This window comes from Rissa tridactyla, chromosome Z (genome assembly GCF_028500815.1).
Source record: "Rissa tridactyla isolate bRisTri1 chromosome Z, bRisTri1.patW.cur.20221130, whole genome shotgun sequence".
NCBI lineage: Eukaryota > Metazoa > Chordata > Aves > Charadriiformes > Laridae > Rissa > Rissa tridactyla.
Window position 1 is genome coordinate 59,502,819 of NC_071497.1, and position 19,189 is coordinate 59,522,007.

The 19,189-nt window shown below is 43.0% G+C and overlaps 1 protein-coding gene across 5 annotated transcripts in view; it reads left to right on the forward strand.

Annotated features, from left to right (window-relative positions):
* ARHGEF28 (Rho guanine nucleotide exchange factor 28) overlaps positions 1 to 19,189 on the forward strand; it is a 121,999-nt gene that overhangs the window by 43,508 nt on the left and 59,302 nt on the right. For all 5 annotated transcript variants that reach the window (XM_054184772.1, XM_054184774.1, XM_054184775.1 and 2 more), the window contains 3 exons: positions 5,423 to 5,495; positions 8,700 to 8,746; positions 10,950 to 11,010. In XM_054184772.1, the coding sequence (XP_054040747.1) occupies positions 5,423 to 5,495; positions 8,700 to 8,746; positions 10,950 to 11,010 (181 nt within the window). The remainder of the gene's footprint in view (positions 1 to 5,422; positions 5,496 to 8,699; positions 8,747 to 10,949; positions 11,011 to 19,189) is intronic.

Consider the following 19,189-nt stretch of genomic DNA (forward strand, 5'->3'; position numbering starts at 1 on the left):
AAGTATTTATAAGCATTGATAAGATCCCCCCTCAGTCATCTTTTTTCCAGACTGAAGAGACCCAAATCCTTCAGCCTTTCTTCATAAGAGAGGTGTTCCGTTTCCGTAATCATCTTGGTAGCCCTTTGCTGCACCCTCCCCAGCAGTTCCCTGTCCTCCTTGAACCAGGGAGCCCAGAACTGGACACAGTACTCCAGGTGTGGCCCCACCAAGGCAGAGTAGAGGGGGAGGATGACCTCCCTCGACCTGCTGGCCACACTCTTCTTGATGCACCCCCCGGATGCTACTGGCCGCCTTGGCCACAAGGAGATGTTGCTGGCTCATGGTCATCCTGTTGTCCACCAGGACTCCCAGGTCTCTTTCCACAGAGCTGCTCTCCAGCAGGTCAGCCCCCAAACTGGACTAGTGCATAGGGTTATTCCTCCCCAGGTGCAGCACCCTACACTTGCCCTTGTTGAATTTCATACGGTTCCTCTCTGCCCAAATATCCAACCTGTCCAGGTCTCTCTGTGTGGCGGCACAGCCTTCCGGTGTGTCAGCCACCCCTCCCAGCTTTGTGTCACCAGCAAACTTGCTGAGGGTGCACTCTATCCCTTCATCCAGGTCATTGATGGATATATTGAAGAGGACTGGACCCAGTACTGACCCCTGGGGAACAGTACTTGTCACTGACCTCCAACTAGACTCTGTGCCCCTAATCACGACCCTCTGAGCTCTGTCTTTCAACCAGTTTTCAATCCACCCCACTGTCCATTTATCTAACCCTCACTTCTAAGCTTCCTTATGAGGATGCTGTGGGAGACCGTGTTGAATGCCTTGCTGAAGTCAAGGTAGACAACATCCACCGCCCTCCCTTCACCTATCCATCCAGTCATTCCATCATAGAAGGTGATCAGATTAATAAGACATGATTTCCCCTTGGTGAATCCATGTTGAGTGCTTCTGATAGCTTTCTTTTCCTCCACATGCCTTGAGATGATGCCCAGAGTGAGCTGTTCCATCATCTTTCCAGGGATGGAGGTGAGGCTGACTGGCCTGTAGTTTCCTGAGTCTTCCTTCTTGCCCTTTTTGAAGACTGGAGTGACGTTGGCTTTCCTCCAGTCCTCAGGCACCTCACCTGTTCTCCAAGACCCTTCAAAGATGATGGAGAGCAGCCCAGCAATGACTTCTGCCAGCTCCTTCAGCACTCTTGGGTGCATCCCATCGGGACCCATGGTCTTGTGGATATCCAGTTTACTTAACTGATCTCTAACTTGATCCACCTCAACCAAGGGAAGCCTTCCTTTGTCTAGACTTTCCCTGCAACCTCCAAAGTCTGGGGCTTTTGGGGGCTGGCCTGAGCAGTAACATCGAAGCAAAGGCAGCATTCAGTAACTCCGCCTTCTCCACATCCTCTGTCACCATGGCTCCTGTCTCATTCAACAGTGGGCCTACATTTCCTCTAGTTTTCCTTTTGCCTCTGATATACTTGAAGAAACCCTTCCTGTTGACCTTGACACCCTGTGCCAGGTTTAATTCCAAGGAGGCCTTGGCTTTCCTTGTTTCATCCCTGCATACTCTGACAGCATTCTTGTAATCTTCCCAAGTGGTCAATCCCTTCTTCCACATGCTGTAAACTTCCTTCTTCCACTTGAGTTTTTTCAGAAGCTCCTTGCTCAGCCATGCAGGTCTCCTTCTTCCGTTGCCTGATTTCTTGCTTTTAGGGCTGCACCGATCCTGAGCTTGGTGAAGCTGGAGAATAAGAGATGTTGAGAACTTTATGAAAGCCTTCTTTACGTCCCAAAGCGGTTTTGAATCATTGTGGTCTCTACAGTGGATATCTTTCCCTGAAATCTCTATGTCTTTAAATTGCATTCCCATTGTACTCATGTTGGCAATTTGAAATATTTAATCTAGTTCCATTCTTTTGTCTAGTAGTGTAATGCCAGTGAGCTTGTATGAAGAGCCAACCCCAGTCTATTATTTACAGGAGAAATACAGAGTATGGATGTTTGCTATCAGGTTTAGTTATGGTGTAGTGGGTCATACTTTACCGGAAAGTGTCTGGAGCACTGCTGTGATATTCTCCAGGGCATCTCTCAATTCAGTAAAGTAAGGAGCAGAACACTTGAAAGCACAAGTTCTTTAATAGCAATGCAGGTGCTCACTTAACGCTCTTAGATTGATACTGCATGAATATATAAAACTAGTGAACTAAAACCACACTAAAAACAGTCTATTCTCTTTTTCTGGTCTTAAAATTAAGCTTTTATTTTCCATGCTTAACTTCAAGTCTTCTTACTTGTGCGCTGATTTTCCTTGAATTGTCTTTATTGCATTTTGCATGTTTTTTTTTTAATTTAGAATGTGATCTATGTGTTATGTTTCACACAAAAACTTAAGGTTGATGTATTGTATAGTCCTTATGTATAATCTTGTGTAACTACACTGCCAAGATTTTGATTTCTTCCAATACAAAGAAGTTATTCTGTGTTTGTAGTTTGCAGAATACCTACAATTTTTGTGTGGCTTTTCCATGGAAACTATGGTAAACCCAATAGCAAAACCAAGACTGTCATGAAGAATGCATTGTTATTTATAACATTGGCTTTTTCTTGCACTCATCAGATCCTTGTTCTTTCAGTCTTTGAAATGGAAAAAGGAAGTGTGGTATGTTAGATGTTTGCATGGCTCCCAGAGACAAAGGTTGCAATTTCTGCACTTGGTATTTTCAGGAAAAAACTTACTGCCTTTCACTTGTGGGTTTCCCTTTTGCTCATTCCTCTAGTTGCAGCAGTCTGGATCCTCTGTTGTGGTGACCCTGTTCCCCCCCTGCCCAGCATCAGTGTTGCGCTGCTTTTAATAAAGCAGAAATAAGCCAGAATAGTTGGGAAGGTCACATGGTTTACTTCATTTCCTCTGTACCAGTTATCATCCTGAAGTGTATATGGGGGGATGATCAAACTGTCGTTTTTAGACTATGTATTATGTCCAAAAGGTAAGGTAAAATTAATTTTCTTTCTGTTGCAAACAAGGACTTGCAGCCTTTAATTGGATCCAAAGCATAAGGTGGGCATTAGAGATTTCAAGATACATAGTCTTTTTAGGATAGAGGTAGAATTTGTTGCTATACTGCAATATTCAGCTCATCTAAAACAGACTAATACTGTACATCTACTTTATTGTATCTTGAGACTGCATAAATGACCACATTGCTATTTTAGGCTTGGGTCAGGAAGACATGGACTAAAGAGAAGGAGCTTGTCTCATATGGTGGCATGCAGCATTGGATTTGTGTGTGTTAAATGGATGACTGGGAGCAGCACAAACTATTTTTGCACTTAGTCATGCAAGAAAATCCCAGTCTTTCTCAAAATATGTTCTTCCGTCCCTGGTCTGTGGGAACTTTTAGTCCCTTTACTATTCCTTTTAAGTCTAAAAGAGTAATGGAGAAGTTAAAAGAAATAAGCTGTCAGTAAGCTAGAGTTACCCATACGGGTGCCATGCCATCACTGGAAAACTTCAGGGGCTCTACAGTTCAAAAAGTGTAAACCCACAGATTTTGTGGCTGTGCTAGGCAACGCAGAGGAGAGATTTTTCAAGAAGATGAGGGAGACTGTGGAATTGGTTGAACTCTGCAACCTCCTTAGGGCAAAAATTCCTGTGGTGGTAACAGCACCCATCAGTGAGGCTGTGTGGTTCATTGTGCACCTCCGGCAGAGCCCTAAGCAGTGCATGGAGGTGATCCGTTTGGCTGTCTCGGTTGCTGGAGGCAGCACAGCCAGTGCAGGGAAGAAGTCCTCTGCAAGAGGAAAAGAAATCCAGAGGAGGACCACGAAGATGCTCAGAGGGCTGGAGCACCTCTCCTATGAAGACAGGCTGAGAGGGTTGGGGTTGTTCAGCCTGGAGAAGAGAAGGCTCTGGGGAGACCTCATAGTGGCCTTCTAGTACCTAAAGGGGGCCTGCAGGAAAGGTGGGGAGGGATTCTTTATCAGGGAGTGTTAGCAGTAGGACAAGGGGTAACGGTTTCAAGCTGAAAGAGGGGAGATTTAGATTAGATACTAGGAAGAAATTCTTTACTGTGAGGGTGGTGAGGCACTGGAACAGGTTGCCCAGGGAAGCTGTGGATGCCCCATCCCTGGAAGTGTTCAAGGCCGGGCTGGATGGGGCTTTGAGCAGCCTGGTCTAGTGGGAGGTGTTCCTCCACATGGCCTTAAAGATGATCTTTAAGGTCCCTTCCAACCCAAACCATCCTATGATTCTATGACTAATGGGCATATGTGAAATAGCTTCAGGCTAATAAAAGAATCATAGAATTATAGAATGGTTTGGGTTGGAAGGGACCTTAAAAATCATCTAGTTCCAACTAGATCATCCAAAGATGATCTAGTTCCAACTAGAAGAGAAAGGCCAAATCACAATAATCATCCAAAGTGATTAAGATAATTTATGATAATTTAAATAATTTTGTTGCCTGGTGGTGGACAGATTCAGTAATTTTCCAAGGAGGAGTTGGCTTATTTCTACCTGGTAGGTGTAGGAGTAGGAAAGTGTCTCGCACACCAACAGATGAGCAGAAAAGAATGCAACTAGCCCCACCGAGGCGTAGGATGTGGCTACCTTGACAGCCGTGTGCTTTCAAATCAATTTGCTTGTGATATTCAGCCCAGAGTCATCCCTTACTTTATCTTTGGTATTCAGGTTACCATGCCTTTTCTTCACTTGCTGTTCCATTAGATGTCAAATACACAGGCAATCTTAGCTATAGGGAAAGCCTAGAAGCAAGCAGAGTTGCAGATGAAATTATGCAGAAGGTAGACATTCTCTCCTCCCCACCTTTTGCTTACAGTCTTTGAAGGTAATTGCTAAAATGAGGGACTGGATCTTTGCCCCCTCTTCCTTTTGAGCAGGAGTGATATAGTCAGTGTGTGTATCCGAGCGAGGGGTTTGCCTGGCCTGGGACATGGATGCTCCTGCCTTCCAGGCTGGGTTTACCATGTAGTCAGTGTTTAGCCCTGGTTTAGGCTCTTTGTATTGCCTGTCCGTCAAAATTGCTTGCTTTATAGGGATGCTTTCAAGGTTAACTAGACTTCTGAACAGAGCTGTTGTGCAAAGCTGCTGTGCTGATTTTCTCATAGAGAAGGAGATTATAAACAATGAAGTACAAATGTTAATCTGATCCTTTAGATCCCTTGTGTATTGTAAGCAGGAGGTAATTTCTCTCTATAGTTGAAAATAGCAATTCCTGAAGAGAGAAACCGATAAACTGTCCGTTTCCTCTGGAGGGTAACTGGTTAGAATACTGTGTGTAATCTCTATCAGTCATCTTAGTGTTGCCTATAACATATTTGTTTGCTAGTCTTTTATATCGTTTATGAGTTTTCAGATAAATGTCATGGGTATCAAATATAATTACTGTCATTTTGATTTTTTTTTTTTTTAGACTATTAATTCAAACCAAGTTGAGACAATGGAAGGTCCAAAAATGCCCTGCAGTACAACAAGCTCTGTAGAAGGTACAGTTTTTTATTCCATAATGTTGCAGTCTTTAAAAGCTCCGGAAAGTTGGCACAGATTCGTACACTGTTTATTTATTCAGGAAGATTGCATGTTTCGTATGACATTAGAGACCTGTAAATAGACAACAGTGGAATATGCCTGTCATAGACTACAAGAGTTGTGTAAATCGTGATACTCACTGCAGAGCACTAATGTCAGACTGAACTTGTTAACGAAATATTATGGCGTTTATAGTGACTGGAAAAGCCTTAACTAATTTTATTGTAAGAGCCAGCAAAATGTCAGAAGGTTCCAAGAGAGGGCAGCGTCTAACTGAATAAATGCTGCAGCCTGCAGATTCCAGTAAAGCCAAGTAAGTTTAATAAAGATAGGAGCAGAGTAACTTCTGTATGAATAGTTTTGGGATCCAGCCCGGACTTCTTAATGTGGCAAAATTCCCATGTGTTTCAATTAGACCTTCAATATTTTGGTGAGTGTTTTACCTCTGCAAGGATTGTGGGGACTGTGCTTGCTGATGAGGACGCTCTTTCATTACCAGAATACATCCCTGTGTCGCCCAGAGCAAGCATCTCTTAGACCTGAAAAGAAAAATCACAAAAAAAAAAAAAAGTCATTCTTCAGCATGAGAAGTAAGACACTTTGGGTGTTTATGTGGGATTGTTAGGAATTAAGAGTTTCCATCAGTTGGCCGTTTGCTTAATGTGGCTGTTGCTGTTCATTTGGATGAAGCCACAAGCTGAAAACTGTGAGCTCTGCGAGAGGCTCGGCCTTGCTGAGTGGCTGTGCTGGAGACAGCCCTACTGAGGGCAGCAGAAACGCGAGCACCAGCATAAACTGCCGACAGGATCAGGACCAGACCGAGGGAAGGGCAGGGGACTGCAGTTCTAGGTGGCATCAGCTAGTAACTTTAAGTGAAGGGATAAAATGGGGACACAGTCATGGTGTAGCTCACGTTTAAACATGTAGGCTGCCGTTGTTAGTGCTGGAAAGGGAGTTTTATACCTGACTTCTCCATCAGCGTTCAGGCAACAAGTGTTCGGCCACTAGAAGGTAAATTTGCAGAGAAATGATAAGCAGTTGCGAACTATGCATCTGTTGTTGTAAGAGGTAATTTACCACACGAGGTTTGTGAATTGCTAGGTGTCTAGCAGCCTGCCTTACCTCTCTCCATTTGTCAGCGTTCAGGAGAACAAAAGAACTTTTTTCAAGATTGAGTTAAAATTGCTGCTGGAAGCAGGAGTTATATGAAATATTGTCAGAGTACTTATTACTAACATTGTCACTTGCATTCAGTGAACTGCTTTGTAAAGTGGCTGCTAAGATCAGGACATTAATTTAGTGCATTGTGTCATGAAAGGATCACCCTCTGATTTTAAAACTGCTGCCATTCCAAGAAGTAATAACTACTCACTTCTGGGTGCGCCTAAAGTCAAGATCAACAGGACCTTTAAAACACAATGTTATCAGAAGCCCTGAGCTATTACCGAGTAGAGGTTGCTACAGCAGTACATTGCTTCTTGTGAAATGCAATCCTACGAAAGTGGTGGGTCAGCGTAAGGTGATGCGACTAGCTTAGCAGTGAATCTCCCATAGCAACTTAATTAAATTCACATACATGGAGTGATACGTTATCCAGGGAGCATGCAGAACAAAAGGTGAAATAGATGGTTCTTTGTCTAATTCAGTAGTTTCTGCTTTTTTTGTTTTCTGCCCTTGAAATTCCACGCCCACGGGTTGACTGAATGCTGTTATCTGGAGCATAAGCCATGTGCTTCTGTAGAATATCAGGCATAGAGCAAACAGCTTTTTATTTTTGTGAACTGTGAAACTGATAATAATGCCGATTGCATGGGAATGCTGTAAAAAAACATCTCCCACTGAAGCTTTTAAAGTAAGTTTCTGCAGTTAAAGTTACAGAAGAAATAGTCTATTCCTTCTAGCTGAAAGGTGATGCCTGAGGTGCTTTGTTTGACAGCATGAATGATTTTGTGCTCTGTGATTGCACTCCGTTAGAATGCAAGGGGAGGTATATATGTGGCTGATGCAGAAGGTTGATTAAAGAAGGTGGATTAGTTAAAAATTAATGATAGAGATTCTGATCAGCGTGAACCCAGTCCTGACTCCTACCAGCATCCATAGGGACAACAGGTGCACTGATTGCAGTGGGCCCATAATTGCATCCCAGAACTTCATCTCACAGATACCTGACGGTTAGGTGGTGTCGTTGTTGCCGAAGGTTGTGTGATTTAGGTAATAGGCAGCTGTCTTTGAATTGTTTTTCCAAAGATATACAGCTTTTTTTTTTTTCTAAAACTTGAGTATAGACTTTGTGCAATGCCAAAAGAGGACAGAAGTCCCAAAGGTGCACATTTCTCAAAGCAGTCCCCCAAACCACCTTCTGAGTCATACTTAGTTTAACTATTTGCTGGAGCTGGAGAAGGGAGAGGAATTTGTGTACCTGAGAACAGATGTGAACCTTGAGTTGAAATATTCAATGTGAAATGAAACATATTTACCATCATAACTCTGGCTATATAGTTATTATTATTTAAAATATATTTACTAAATAATAATGTTCCTGGAAGCCTAGGTAATGCTGGTGTTCATTTGCATTACTTTAGCCAGGTTAATCCTCTTTGCTGTTTCACAATAGTCCTTGGGGCTGTGTTTGGGCAAAACTTGCGAAGTCCTTTGCATGTGCAGTGTCCGTCCCCGCAGCCCTGGGAAGAAATCATAAAAAAAAAAAAAAAAAAAAGAGTGACAGAAATGAAATTATTTTTTTACTTTTTGGGGTGAAAATGCAAGGTCTAATTTCAGAAACCGAATGAAACCTCTGCAAAAGAAGAACAGAGCCCAGCTGCTCTGCAGAGTTGTTGTGAAGCTTGATGCTAGAACTGTTGTTCCTGAGCATGTGAGAGTTAATCAGCAGGTGGCTGATGAAGTGCCCTTCATGCCTAGACTAAACATAACTGTGACAATGACATACCACTTGTTTTGCATCCGGCTCACACGCTGCAGGTGGGAATGCTGCCGTGGGGAGATGTGTGGGCTGCCCATGTCTGTTGTCCTAGCTCGCCTGCCTGTTTACCTTTTCCTCGTGCTTAAAAGGCCTCCTGCACTCCTGTTTGAGACAGCAGAGACACCAGCCACAGAAGACTAAGCCGCAGACCCAAACTGAATAGGAATCTTCGCTTTTACAGGGCCCATGGACTCATCATCTGACGAATTGTCCCAGGATGATACGAAGGTATAGGTTTCTCCTTATTTTCCTTATTCTCCTATTAGCTAAGCTTCGTTTAGGTTGGGAAGCAGCAACCTCTGCTTGGCTGTATGAGCACCTCCCGGTGCTAACAAATAAATAAAGTTACTAATGCCTGCCAGACAACGTTTCCTGCCCGTTCCTATCCTGCGGGAATAGTCACTTGTATAAATGATTATTATTTGAAGGAACCTGTTACGGGGTTGTGGGCTGGAAGGCTGGGTTGGAGAAGCAAGCTTTTGTGTTTATGGTGAACCTTAGTGTCTTCAGGGAGCTTGCAGCTTGTCTGCCAGTCTGAGGGGAGCACAACCTGTTTCACACAAGCTTCGTCCTTGAGGCAGCATGATTCATTACATCTGAGGAGTTAGTCTCCGAGAGAGACCTTGTGGGTAACTGCAAGTCCTTAACTGGGAAAAATGCTTTGTGTTAAAAAGATGGCAGTTCCCACTGTCTTCTACGTGGGGGTATCTGACATTTTTTTTTGGGGACCTATAATTGCGAGAAGTCCCATTATGGTTAGTCAGTAGTATTTGATCTCTAATATTATATTCTGCTTTTTATTTATATGTATCTGTTTAGAAAAAACAGAAAATCTTTGTCTCGGTGTTTTTTTAATCACCTTTTGAAGCAGGAGCTTGATTATTAGCTCAGCTGGGTGTGAAGCTAAAATAATGATTTAGGTTGAGAGAAACAAAATCTGGTAAAACCTGGCAAATCTAGTAAGGGTGATATCTTCTTAATTTAATTTGGTGGAATGTTGTTGGACTGCTGCTTTTGTTAGGTCATTATTATAAAAGTGATGACCTCTTCATTATTATTATTATTTTCAATTTTTAATTGTTTGGGATTCACATGTTGCTATTGTCATCTGTTGTCGTGATTTTGGCAAAATTGGCCAATGGCCAGTGACAGATGCCCCCGCCCCCCCCGGCCTCTTGTACATGCAGATGAGGAGGAGAGATAGAGATTTACGAGTTTAGAAGAAACTAAACTACTTTAATGAAATATTAATAATAAAATAAAAAGGTAAATAATGAAATAGATACAGTATATACAAAACCGTATTCAGCTCCCAGGATGACCTCACCGGCAGGCACTGGGGAAGTCCCAGGCTGGACTCAGTGATGGGTGGGAACCGGGTTCCAGAGTTGGAGTCAGGAACACACTGATCGGGATCAAAGGCAGATGAACAAACAGGGTCCTACTCAAACGTCAGCCACTGAAGGAAGCGGGTTGACCCTTTGACCCCTCAGCTCTTATACTGAGCATGATGCAGATGGGATGGAATACCCCGTTGATCAGTTTTGTGTCACCTGTCCTGTCCGCTCCTCCCTGCAGATGGGACCCCTCTACGCTTTTCCGTTTCTGACCCTCCAATGGGGCAAATAACGAAATTAGCTGGCCTTGGATGTTATAGCAATAAGTATAATCAAGAGCTTCTCTGCATGCCATTGCTTGTCACAAACTGTCTTATTACTCTGAACGAACCACTTTAGACACAACATGCTGTTAATTTCAGAGGGTTAGAAGAGGCCTAGCTAAGAAGTAAAATTACTGAACAAAAAGTTGGCTCTGTTTTACCTCAAACCAGGACATCCATGTAATCTCAAAATTATATCTCTGCAGTATGCCTGCATTTTGGAGTTTTATGTTGAAAACTTATATTGGGGCAGAGTGCTGCAGCTCATGAGTGTTGCTGGAGGGAAAAGGTTCTAGTACCATACTGACTGTCTCTTGTTTTGTTCTAGTGGAAAGGCCGTAGTTGACTCTATAAAGAATGAACTGACCTGTGATATTTCTACAGGTGTGAACAGCTCAGACATTAGAGAGGGAGGCATCTGAGAACTGTATTGCTCTTTTGTCCAAAACACTGTATATTGACTAGTTAGGCTACAGTTAAACTTTGTAAGAGAAAAGCAGGCTGAAAACTGGAGTTTGCATGGAAAGTAAGATATGGTTTGGTCTCTTGTTCCATTATGCTTACAGTTTGAGTCCACAGGGTTCATGTGCTTATCTTTAGAGTCTGGAAGTGGCATGCTACATCTGTTGCATTTATTCAAATGGCTAAAATGAAGTGACTGCTGTTTGACAGTGTTTGAACTGAATTCTGAAAACCTATAGCACAGCGTGCTACTAAGCACAAATGCAACTATTTGTCTTCAAAGATATAGCTCAAGTTTTCTGTTTCTAGGCTTCCCAAGACTCTGCTGTTCCATCTAAAGAAAATGAAGATCTTGTCCTGTTGGGCATAGGTGAGAAATAATTAACTGTTTTCACTTCCCAAAAGTTATTGATACATACTGTGATGCCAAATACACACAAGGCAATTTCTTTAAAAGAGTATATTAACTGTTGTAAGAAAAACAATCTTGAAAATAATTTCTGATAGAGCCAACTTATGTGACTGAAAATGAAACGAAGCCTGTAGAGATGTTTCGACGCCATGGGTAAGTGAGTTGTGGGGCTGGTAGAAGAATATAGCCAGTTGCACTAGACAGTAACATTTAGAGACTGAAACTCAAATGGAAAGGTGAGTATTTTCAAGTTTGGGGAAAGCCCCAAGAACAACGTGCAAACACGGGCTCCTGCAAAGCACAGCAAGGTAGAAAAAGACAACGGGTAACCGAGCTCTGCCAGCCGGAGCTGCTGTGCCACAGCCTGGCATCACTTGCCTGTGGTCCAGCGCTGAGCTCAGAAAGAGCAGCCCAGATGGTGGCGCTCAGACAAGCCCGTATGCAAATTTGGGTGGCTGCAAAATAAAGAGTGGCTCTGTGTGTGTGGAAAGGGAGGGAGGGTATGTGTGCCTGCATGGATGGGGGTGGTGCATGTCAGCGGGAAAGGGGCTGATGTAAACGCAGAGGCACAGTCGTAAGGCAAGAAGCTGGCAGATTATTTTAATAATCTCTCATTAAAATCATCACCTAGTTATCTATTTTTCTAATCATTGTTATGCCAAATGTCTGTGCTTCAGCCATTTAATCATGTTTGTCTCACTCTCCCATGCAAGGAGTACAGGAGCTGCATAAGGGAATTTGGAGTAGTAGCAATAAATGATGCTATTCACAGTTATCCTGACTTCAGGCCTTTTGAGCATAGGACAGCATAGCAGTCATTGCCTTGCACAAAAATGCCGTGCATGTATGTGAGATGTGTGTGCCCATATGATCAAATCTGTTTTGTCAAGCAAGACCAAATTATTGGACTGCATCTCAGCGTAGGAGGATGTGGAGTCATCGGGGAGTGATTATGGTTTGCTAATCTGAAGGGACATCTGCTCTAGTTATGCCATCTGGAGGGAACATGAAATAGCTTAAAAGCTGATAGAGTGGAAGTTCTCCACCCTGAAATTATTGCTGATATTTCTTTTTCTTACCCCTGAAATGCATTTTCCTTCTAAGGGATCATTTGCACAGCACTGCTTGTGACAGCTGGAACAGGAGCTAGGCTCTCTGGCTTCAGACCAGCTCAGTCTCCTCTCTGATGCTTGGATGGGCAGCTGCAGCAGATCCTGAGTCCTCTGCAGGGAACAATCAAGCAACTTTGGCCATGGCTCATACTGCTAGTTAGGAGTGGTAGGGTATATATTCTTAGAGGAGCTTCTGGGTTAAAAAAAAAAAAAGAAAAGGTGAATTCGCATACAACTTGGAACAAGATTTAAATGCTTAATATTTGACTTAAATATATTTCCTTAGGCATGTATATATTTACATATATTTCCTTAGGTATGTATGAAGTAGAATTATAAATACAGATATAAATGTGCATATATACATATGACTGTACCTGTACATGTGTATATAAATACCTTTTGTTGTGAGCATAGGGTCAGCTTGTATTAAACTAAGAAAAATTCCCTGTTGTACCTCTTATCTGAAAAAGAACCAACCCTCCCTCTCTCTCTTCCATAAATTGTAATTACTGTGTAGTAAATTTAAGAAGTTGCCTTGTTGGTGGAGAAGCTGCTGAAATTGGTTCTGCTCTGACGTAAGTCACTGTGACTGAGAATTTGGTTGCCCTGTGTAAAGGACTGGAGGAGCATGGACTCGCTGCTGGCTGCACCATGAGCTGTCCTTGCCCGTCTCCTATTTGTGTACTCATCTTGGCTGAAACGCTCATAACATAGACATCTGATGGGATTTTGCCATTGACCTCAGCAGGGGCTAGAGGGCTTCCAGTCAGCACAGGTTGGGGTTCTGATGGGGCTAAGCGCAGGCTGGGGAGTGAGTGGGGTGTGCATTAAAAGGTGAAATTGGGGAGCGACAAAGAAGGATGGAAATAGAGCTTGGTGACAAGCAGGAATTTATAAATTGACTTAAGCTGATTTTATTGTTTTATTTGAATGTAAATATCAGTATATGTTCTAACCTGACTCATATAACTGTATTGCTAAATATTGTAGTTTTATTACCCTAGATTGTTTTAAACTACTTTTTAAAAAATTGTTTGTTTGGCAGTGTTCTTAAATGGCGATGTTTTTGGCAGGAAAAGCACACAGTGGGGGATAAGGAGAGAAATGAAAATGGTTGTCAGTGGGGGAGAGGAAGAGGGAAAGCAGCTAAGGGGGGCTGAGTGAAGAAGAATGAATAGAAACGAGCAAACTCTGGAATCTCACTAGAAAGTTGGATTCATAAATCAGAGGACTTCTAAGAGCAAGAATGTGAGTGCTCTTTGAATGCGTACAAATTCCCCCACTTCTGCTTCTCACTTCTTATTCCACGTGGTTCTTGCTTTTAGAAACCTTTACCAAAAATCAGTCTCATCACGGAATGGTTTGGGTTCAAAGGAAATTTTAAAGAAGCAGTGGCCTGAAAGGGCTGTGCTGTTCCTGCCCTCTTGTTTTCTTCCCCAGCCTGCCCTTTCAAGCATACTGACCATTCTGGCTCTTTCCCCACATCCAACAAAGTTTTGGGAGTATCTTTGCAGGGGCTCTCCCAACAGTTGGTAGGATGCAAAAAGGGTACCAAATCTCCTTGCTCCCTGTCTTCTTCATTTTTGGGTTGGGACCTGGCAGCCTTAGGCACTATTTGAGCCTCGTAGCTCAGGTTTGAGAATTGCAGTTCAATTTTTTGGGCAAGAGGCTTCTCGTCCTCACCCCTGTGAGTGTCAGGTTGGGGATGGACCAATAAGAAGCCACATGAACTACAGACGATGGTTTTTGGGTTTGCTGTATTCAAGAGTTGAAGGAGTAGGAGTGAACTGTGGGGCACAACAGGATGCTAAAGCAGGCTGAACAGGGCATTGTATGGATACCTGTGAGTTCAGTGCTAGTCACACCTGCCAATCTTCATCCCCCTCTCTCTGTCTTCCCTGGAAGTTGCTAGAGATCTGTTTTGTGTTTACAGAGAAAAAGGAAAAAAAAAAAGAAAAAACTTTTTTTTTTTTTTTCTCATTGAAAGAAAACACACTGGAAAGATTGAGAGACAAAAACAATATCCAATTGAGGAGAGTAGATGAAAGAAACAAAATGGAAAGCAACAAAAAAATGATATTTTTTTTTTTCCTTTCAATGTTAAGCATATGTATTATTGCCAGGCATTGTCATCCTCAGAGTCAGCAACCCTGTACATTTCGAGAGAGAGTCTAGGAGGTGACAGCTGAATGCTGTTACTGTTGGGCATGTGACACTGTTAACTGGGCATGTGTTTTTAAACATTTATAATTCCTTCCTGTTTTGCATAGCCGGTTTGGAAAAAGGATGTTCACAAGGCCATTTATAAAGCGGCAGAAGTTTCTTTTTTCCAATAAGAGAAATCTAACTCCCAGTTTTTCTTCCAAGGAAACATAGGTTGCTTCCCTTCCCCTCCCCCCCCCCCCCCCCAAACTTCAGGAAGGCAGGATGATGTTAATTTTTCAAAATATTTTCCCTGCTCTCCTAGTTACAGTGCCAATGACCTAGTGGTGTCTGTCTAATCTATTCTGTTTACTCTGCTGGTGGTGAAAAAGTTCTGCAAGCCACGTTTTGCACTTTGAGAGATAAAAATACTGATCCCAAATTTTTGGCAGTTTGCTGTATGTGACCAGGCAGCTACAAAACACTTTTAGTAAAGTCTGCCCTTTGATTTTCATGGTTCCACAGAAATCTGAGTTTAACCACACATCACTTTGAGTAACAGAACATTGTGATCTTCTTCTCTCTGTAAACCAGTAGGGCTGCACTGTAATCTGCAGAAAAATCTGGTTTCAGTGTTGCTGTTCTGTTCTTTTAGATTTCCTTACCATGGTTGGTAAAACTTAAAACGGTGGGTTTTTATTTAAGATAGAAAAAAGCATGATCCTGCTGTCTGGAGTCCTGCCTTTGTGCAGTTTTTGTTAGGTCTGTGAAATGATTAGTTTTTCTGCTTCTTGCTGTCAAATCTTTCACTCCTAGTGTTCATTTGCTTTTGGTTTTTGTTGGGCAGGATGTATTTGGAAGTGTTTCGAGTCAAGCATGCCTGTTTTGACATTGGAAGTACTAGAAATAATTTTGTGGTTATTGATAGATAAAAGTGAAAGCTACGTGTTAAATGTTGCCTATTTGAGACAGTTGCAAGAGGCTGTGCAAATCTTTTCTGTTTGTGGTCATTTTTATTTTTTCCTGGCAGCTTTCAGTCCTGTCTCTTCCTTATGCTTGGAGAGAGGTTGAGTGATCCAGCCATAGCGTCTCTAGTTCAGGAGCTGCAAACCTTTGCTTCAGTTTCTCTCCATAATGGATTCACAGTAGGACCTTGGGCAAGTCACTTATCTTTCCCTGTGTCTCAGTTTTTCACCTGAAACCAGGAAGACCACAGAGAGTGAGGTGAGAAAGAGGCACTGCAGTACTTGGATGATTGGAGATGTGCAAATACTCAGACTGATTGTGTCGAAGAAGTCCTGTAAGGTCAATTTGCTGTAAAAGAGACTTTTTTAAAACTCATTTCTGGTCTCATTTTAGGTAGGTGGTCTGAAAATTGCAGAGAAAAATAATAGCTGAAGAAAACTGCAGAGTTATTGCTGCAGCTACAGACTGGCAATTGCGCTCTGCCCTTTTTTGACGCAGCTTTCAGAGATCTTTACGTTGCTGTTTTTACTTTTGCAAAACCTTTGCATGGTTCCTTGCACCTTGCAGAAGAAAGGCTTAACTTGGGGTTCATCTGTCAGAGTCCTGCCAGAAACAACCTTTAAACAACACTTAAACATGACAGTGGTTTATTTCAGTAGATAAAACATATTCTCATTTGTTTGGAGTGTCTATAAACAACTAAATATTGAAGACTGCAGAATAGTTGAGACCTACATAATGTGGGAAGTAAAATCTTCCTGGGATGTGAGACTGAGCTGAGCTTAATTAAAAAGCTGTGGAGAAATCTGGAAGAAGCAGCACTAGGCACTAAAACAAGCTTGTTCTTGTTTCTTGGAGTTTCCTCCACTCTTGATTTTCTGAGCCATTATAATTCAAGTTAACCTCAAAAGGAAGACAGAAAGAAAAATGAACAAGTTACAAACATGTGCTGTCTGGCTTCCCAGAACTTGTCTTCCTCCTCTGCCTAAAATCCAAAACAAATTTGCTCAACAAAACAATCCTTCAAAAAGAGGCTCTTTTTTTTCCTGATGTTTAAATAAGCTGTTTTGCTTGTCTTCTGCCTGGTCTCATTTCATGTTAACATAAATAAACAATCTGGGATATATCTAATGTCAAGTTACTCTTTAAATGTGAAATATAATCCAGAAATACATTGTGAAGACAACAGTTGTAGTCTTGAAAGTGCACACATGAACACATTTCTCAGCTTTCTTCCTCCTTGAGAGGCAGCCCTTCCCTTGAAGTCTTCCCTGAAACATGGAAAATTGGATTTTTAACGAGGTGGGTCTTTGGTGAACTTTTTGGCGGCGCACGCTGCCAGCGTAAGTGCAGACTCAACAACGAAGTCATTGGCGAAACTTCAGTAGGAGCGAGGCCCAAGTTAAACTTGGGTTCGCTTTCATGTGAGGCCGTGTGTGTTCTCCCTGTTGCTGGGGCTCGCACAGGCCTCCGTGGAGCCGAAACCAGGAAGAGATTTTTATTGACTGTAGCCCTTAGTTCTCAAGCTTTTGCAAATAAACTCAAGGGAGCTTTTCATCAGGGTACGAGACAAAAAACGACGAGCTTTCCGTCCACATTTGTACTGCATACCCCAGCTAGTCTTTTCATGTGAATAGATACCGGACAAGGAGAGCATTTAGGCAAATTATCTCTTTATGTACTTTGTTGGAAGTGCTTAGTGGTTGTTTCAAGAGTCAGGGCACACTGACCGCTGTCATGTGAAAGTATTATTAATGAGCTTGTTATCCTGAACTGAGCTTGTTATCCTAAACCACATCAGGTGAACGGTGCAGTAAAAAAAGGAAGAAAAAAAAAAATCTGCAGTCAGTCATGAACCAGACGTCAGAAGGGTTTGAGACAGCGGAACACTGTGAAATCCTGACAGCAGGACAGCAAACTAGACAACATGAAGAGTTTGGGACACAGCCTGAGATAATGCAGTGTGAGACAGTGAGCACTGGCTCTTCAGAGCTACATTGAGTGAGGACTGGGTAGAGGGTCATGTCTTTGCCTCAGTTTTGTAAAAACTCTGAGCCCTTCTTCATCCCAGTCTTGTGGGTGTTCTCCAAGGATCTTGCAGTACTGTCAGATTACATTACAGGTGCATTGCTCCTTTAGTTTATCAAAGAAATAAGACTTAAGTGCCACCACTTACAAACAGTTGCTTTTCAAGAGGTACGTATTGCTAATAGCACTTTGTAGGATAATGCATCATTCATTGAACATCACAAACATAATATTTTTAGCATGAAAGTGTTATACTCATTATAGCTGTTCTAACTGTGGTTGTCAGCCTGTTTTCAAAGAAAACATGAAAAAAACAGCCTTAAAAATTAATTTCATAATTCCTGTTGTAATTAGAAATATACCTGCAGAGGATTAGTAAGGAGTTAGCTATAAATTTAGATGGTACGGTCTCTGCTCAGTCTGGATGGTTTGCAGCAGCACTGTGATTCCATGTGCCCTGTCTGTGGTTGGTAAAAGGATATATCCATGTGGAAGTAAATGCAGTGGAGCATAAAAACTCTTGGACTGTCAGTCTACCTTAAAGCAATCCAGAAAGCGGCGCACAGAAAACTGACTCTGCTTCTCCTGCAGCCTGCTGTTGACTGCAGAACATTTCAGTAAACTTGGGGGTCTGTGTAGGACACCCTTTTTGGAGACGAGTAGGGTGGGTTGTGTCTCTCAGCAGGGTGTCTGTGAAGGCAGCAGCGGTTCTATGCTCATTTCCAGGCTAGTGCCCAAGAAACTGCACACGTAAGTCAACGAAAAACTGACCCAAATTTATAGTACCGCATCTGTGTTTTGTATTTTTCGTTAATGTTTGTGCTATCTGTCTACACAGCACCTATAGGAGATGCTCGTTACAGAGAAGGGGTCTCATGTGTGGGTGAGTTTCGCCACCAGCCGTGTGGATGGAAGCGTGGGGAACACCAGCATGAGGGGCGGTGTAAGCAGGAGGTTTGGGCGCTAGAGGGTGCCAGGGACATTTAATCTCATGTTCGATACCTGCATTCACCCAGGACTACGCTTCCCTGGGAGAGCAAAATCTGCCGCTTTAGACTGGTAGTGGCAGGAAGAGGCTCCACGATGCTGAACGCTAATGATCTTTTACCCTTTTGAAACCTGTGGCTTCCTTGGGGTTGAAACGGTGGAAAAGCAGGTGTGTTTGCGATGGAAAGAGTGATGGAAACTAAACTCCCTGTTCCTCCTTCCCCTGCCCTGCTCCCTGCCCTTCCCGGCCCTGCAGGTGATGAGGGGTGTGGAGGCTGCTGCAGGGTGAGTGAGAGAGGTGGGATCCACTGGATACTGTCATACACCAGGCAGCGGTGATGGGCAGTGTCTGCCTGCCTGGACCTTTTGGGACCCACTGCTGAATAGTTTAAATTCCAAACTGCTGCGTTACTTGTGGGAGACGTCAACAAATCTCTGCTCACAAAATAAGGAAATAAACGGGCCAGTTCCCTAAGCTGAATGCATGAATCAGCCATCAGAAATTTAGCAATAGGGCAGGTCATGAAAACAAGTGGGGAAGGTCCTCTGCCACAATCCTAAGGATCTAGACTTGGTTCTGTGTAGTAAAGCCACATGCGCCTATGGGTCACAGAGGCTGGTGGAGAAGATCATCTGGCCCTTTCTACACCATCTTCCCTTGTCAGGGCCTTCTCTGCGGCTTTGGGAAATGATTGCAGGCTCTGCTGGTCCTGGGGCAGAACCAAGCTGGGGGGAATCAACTTCATCCCTAATGTCAGGGGAGACTCTGCCCAGAGCAAACCGGGCAGGGCATTTTTAGCTCTCATCTCACCTGTGTCCAACAGTGACCCTTTCCAGCCCTGTTTCTTGGGGTGGTAGCCCTGCTTTCCATCCCCTCTCCATCTGGGTAGGGGGCACTG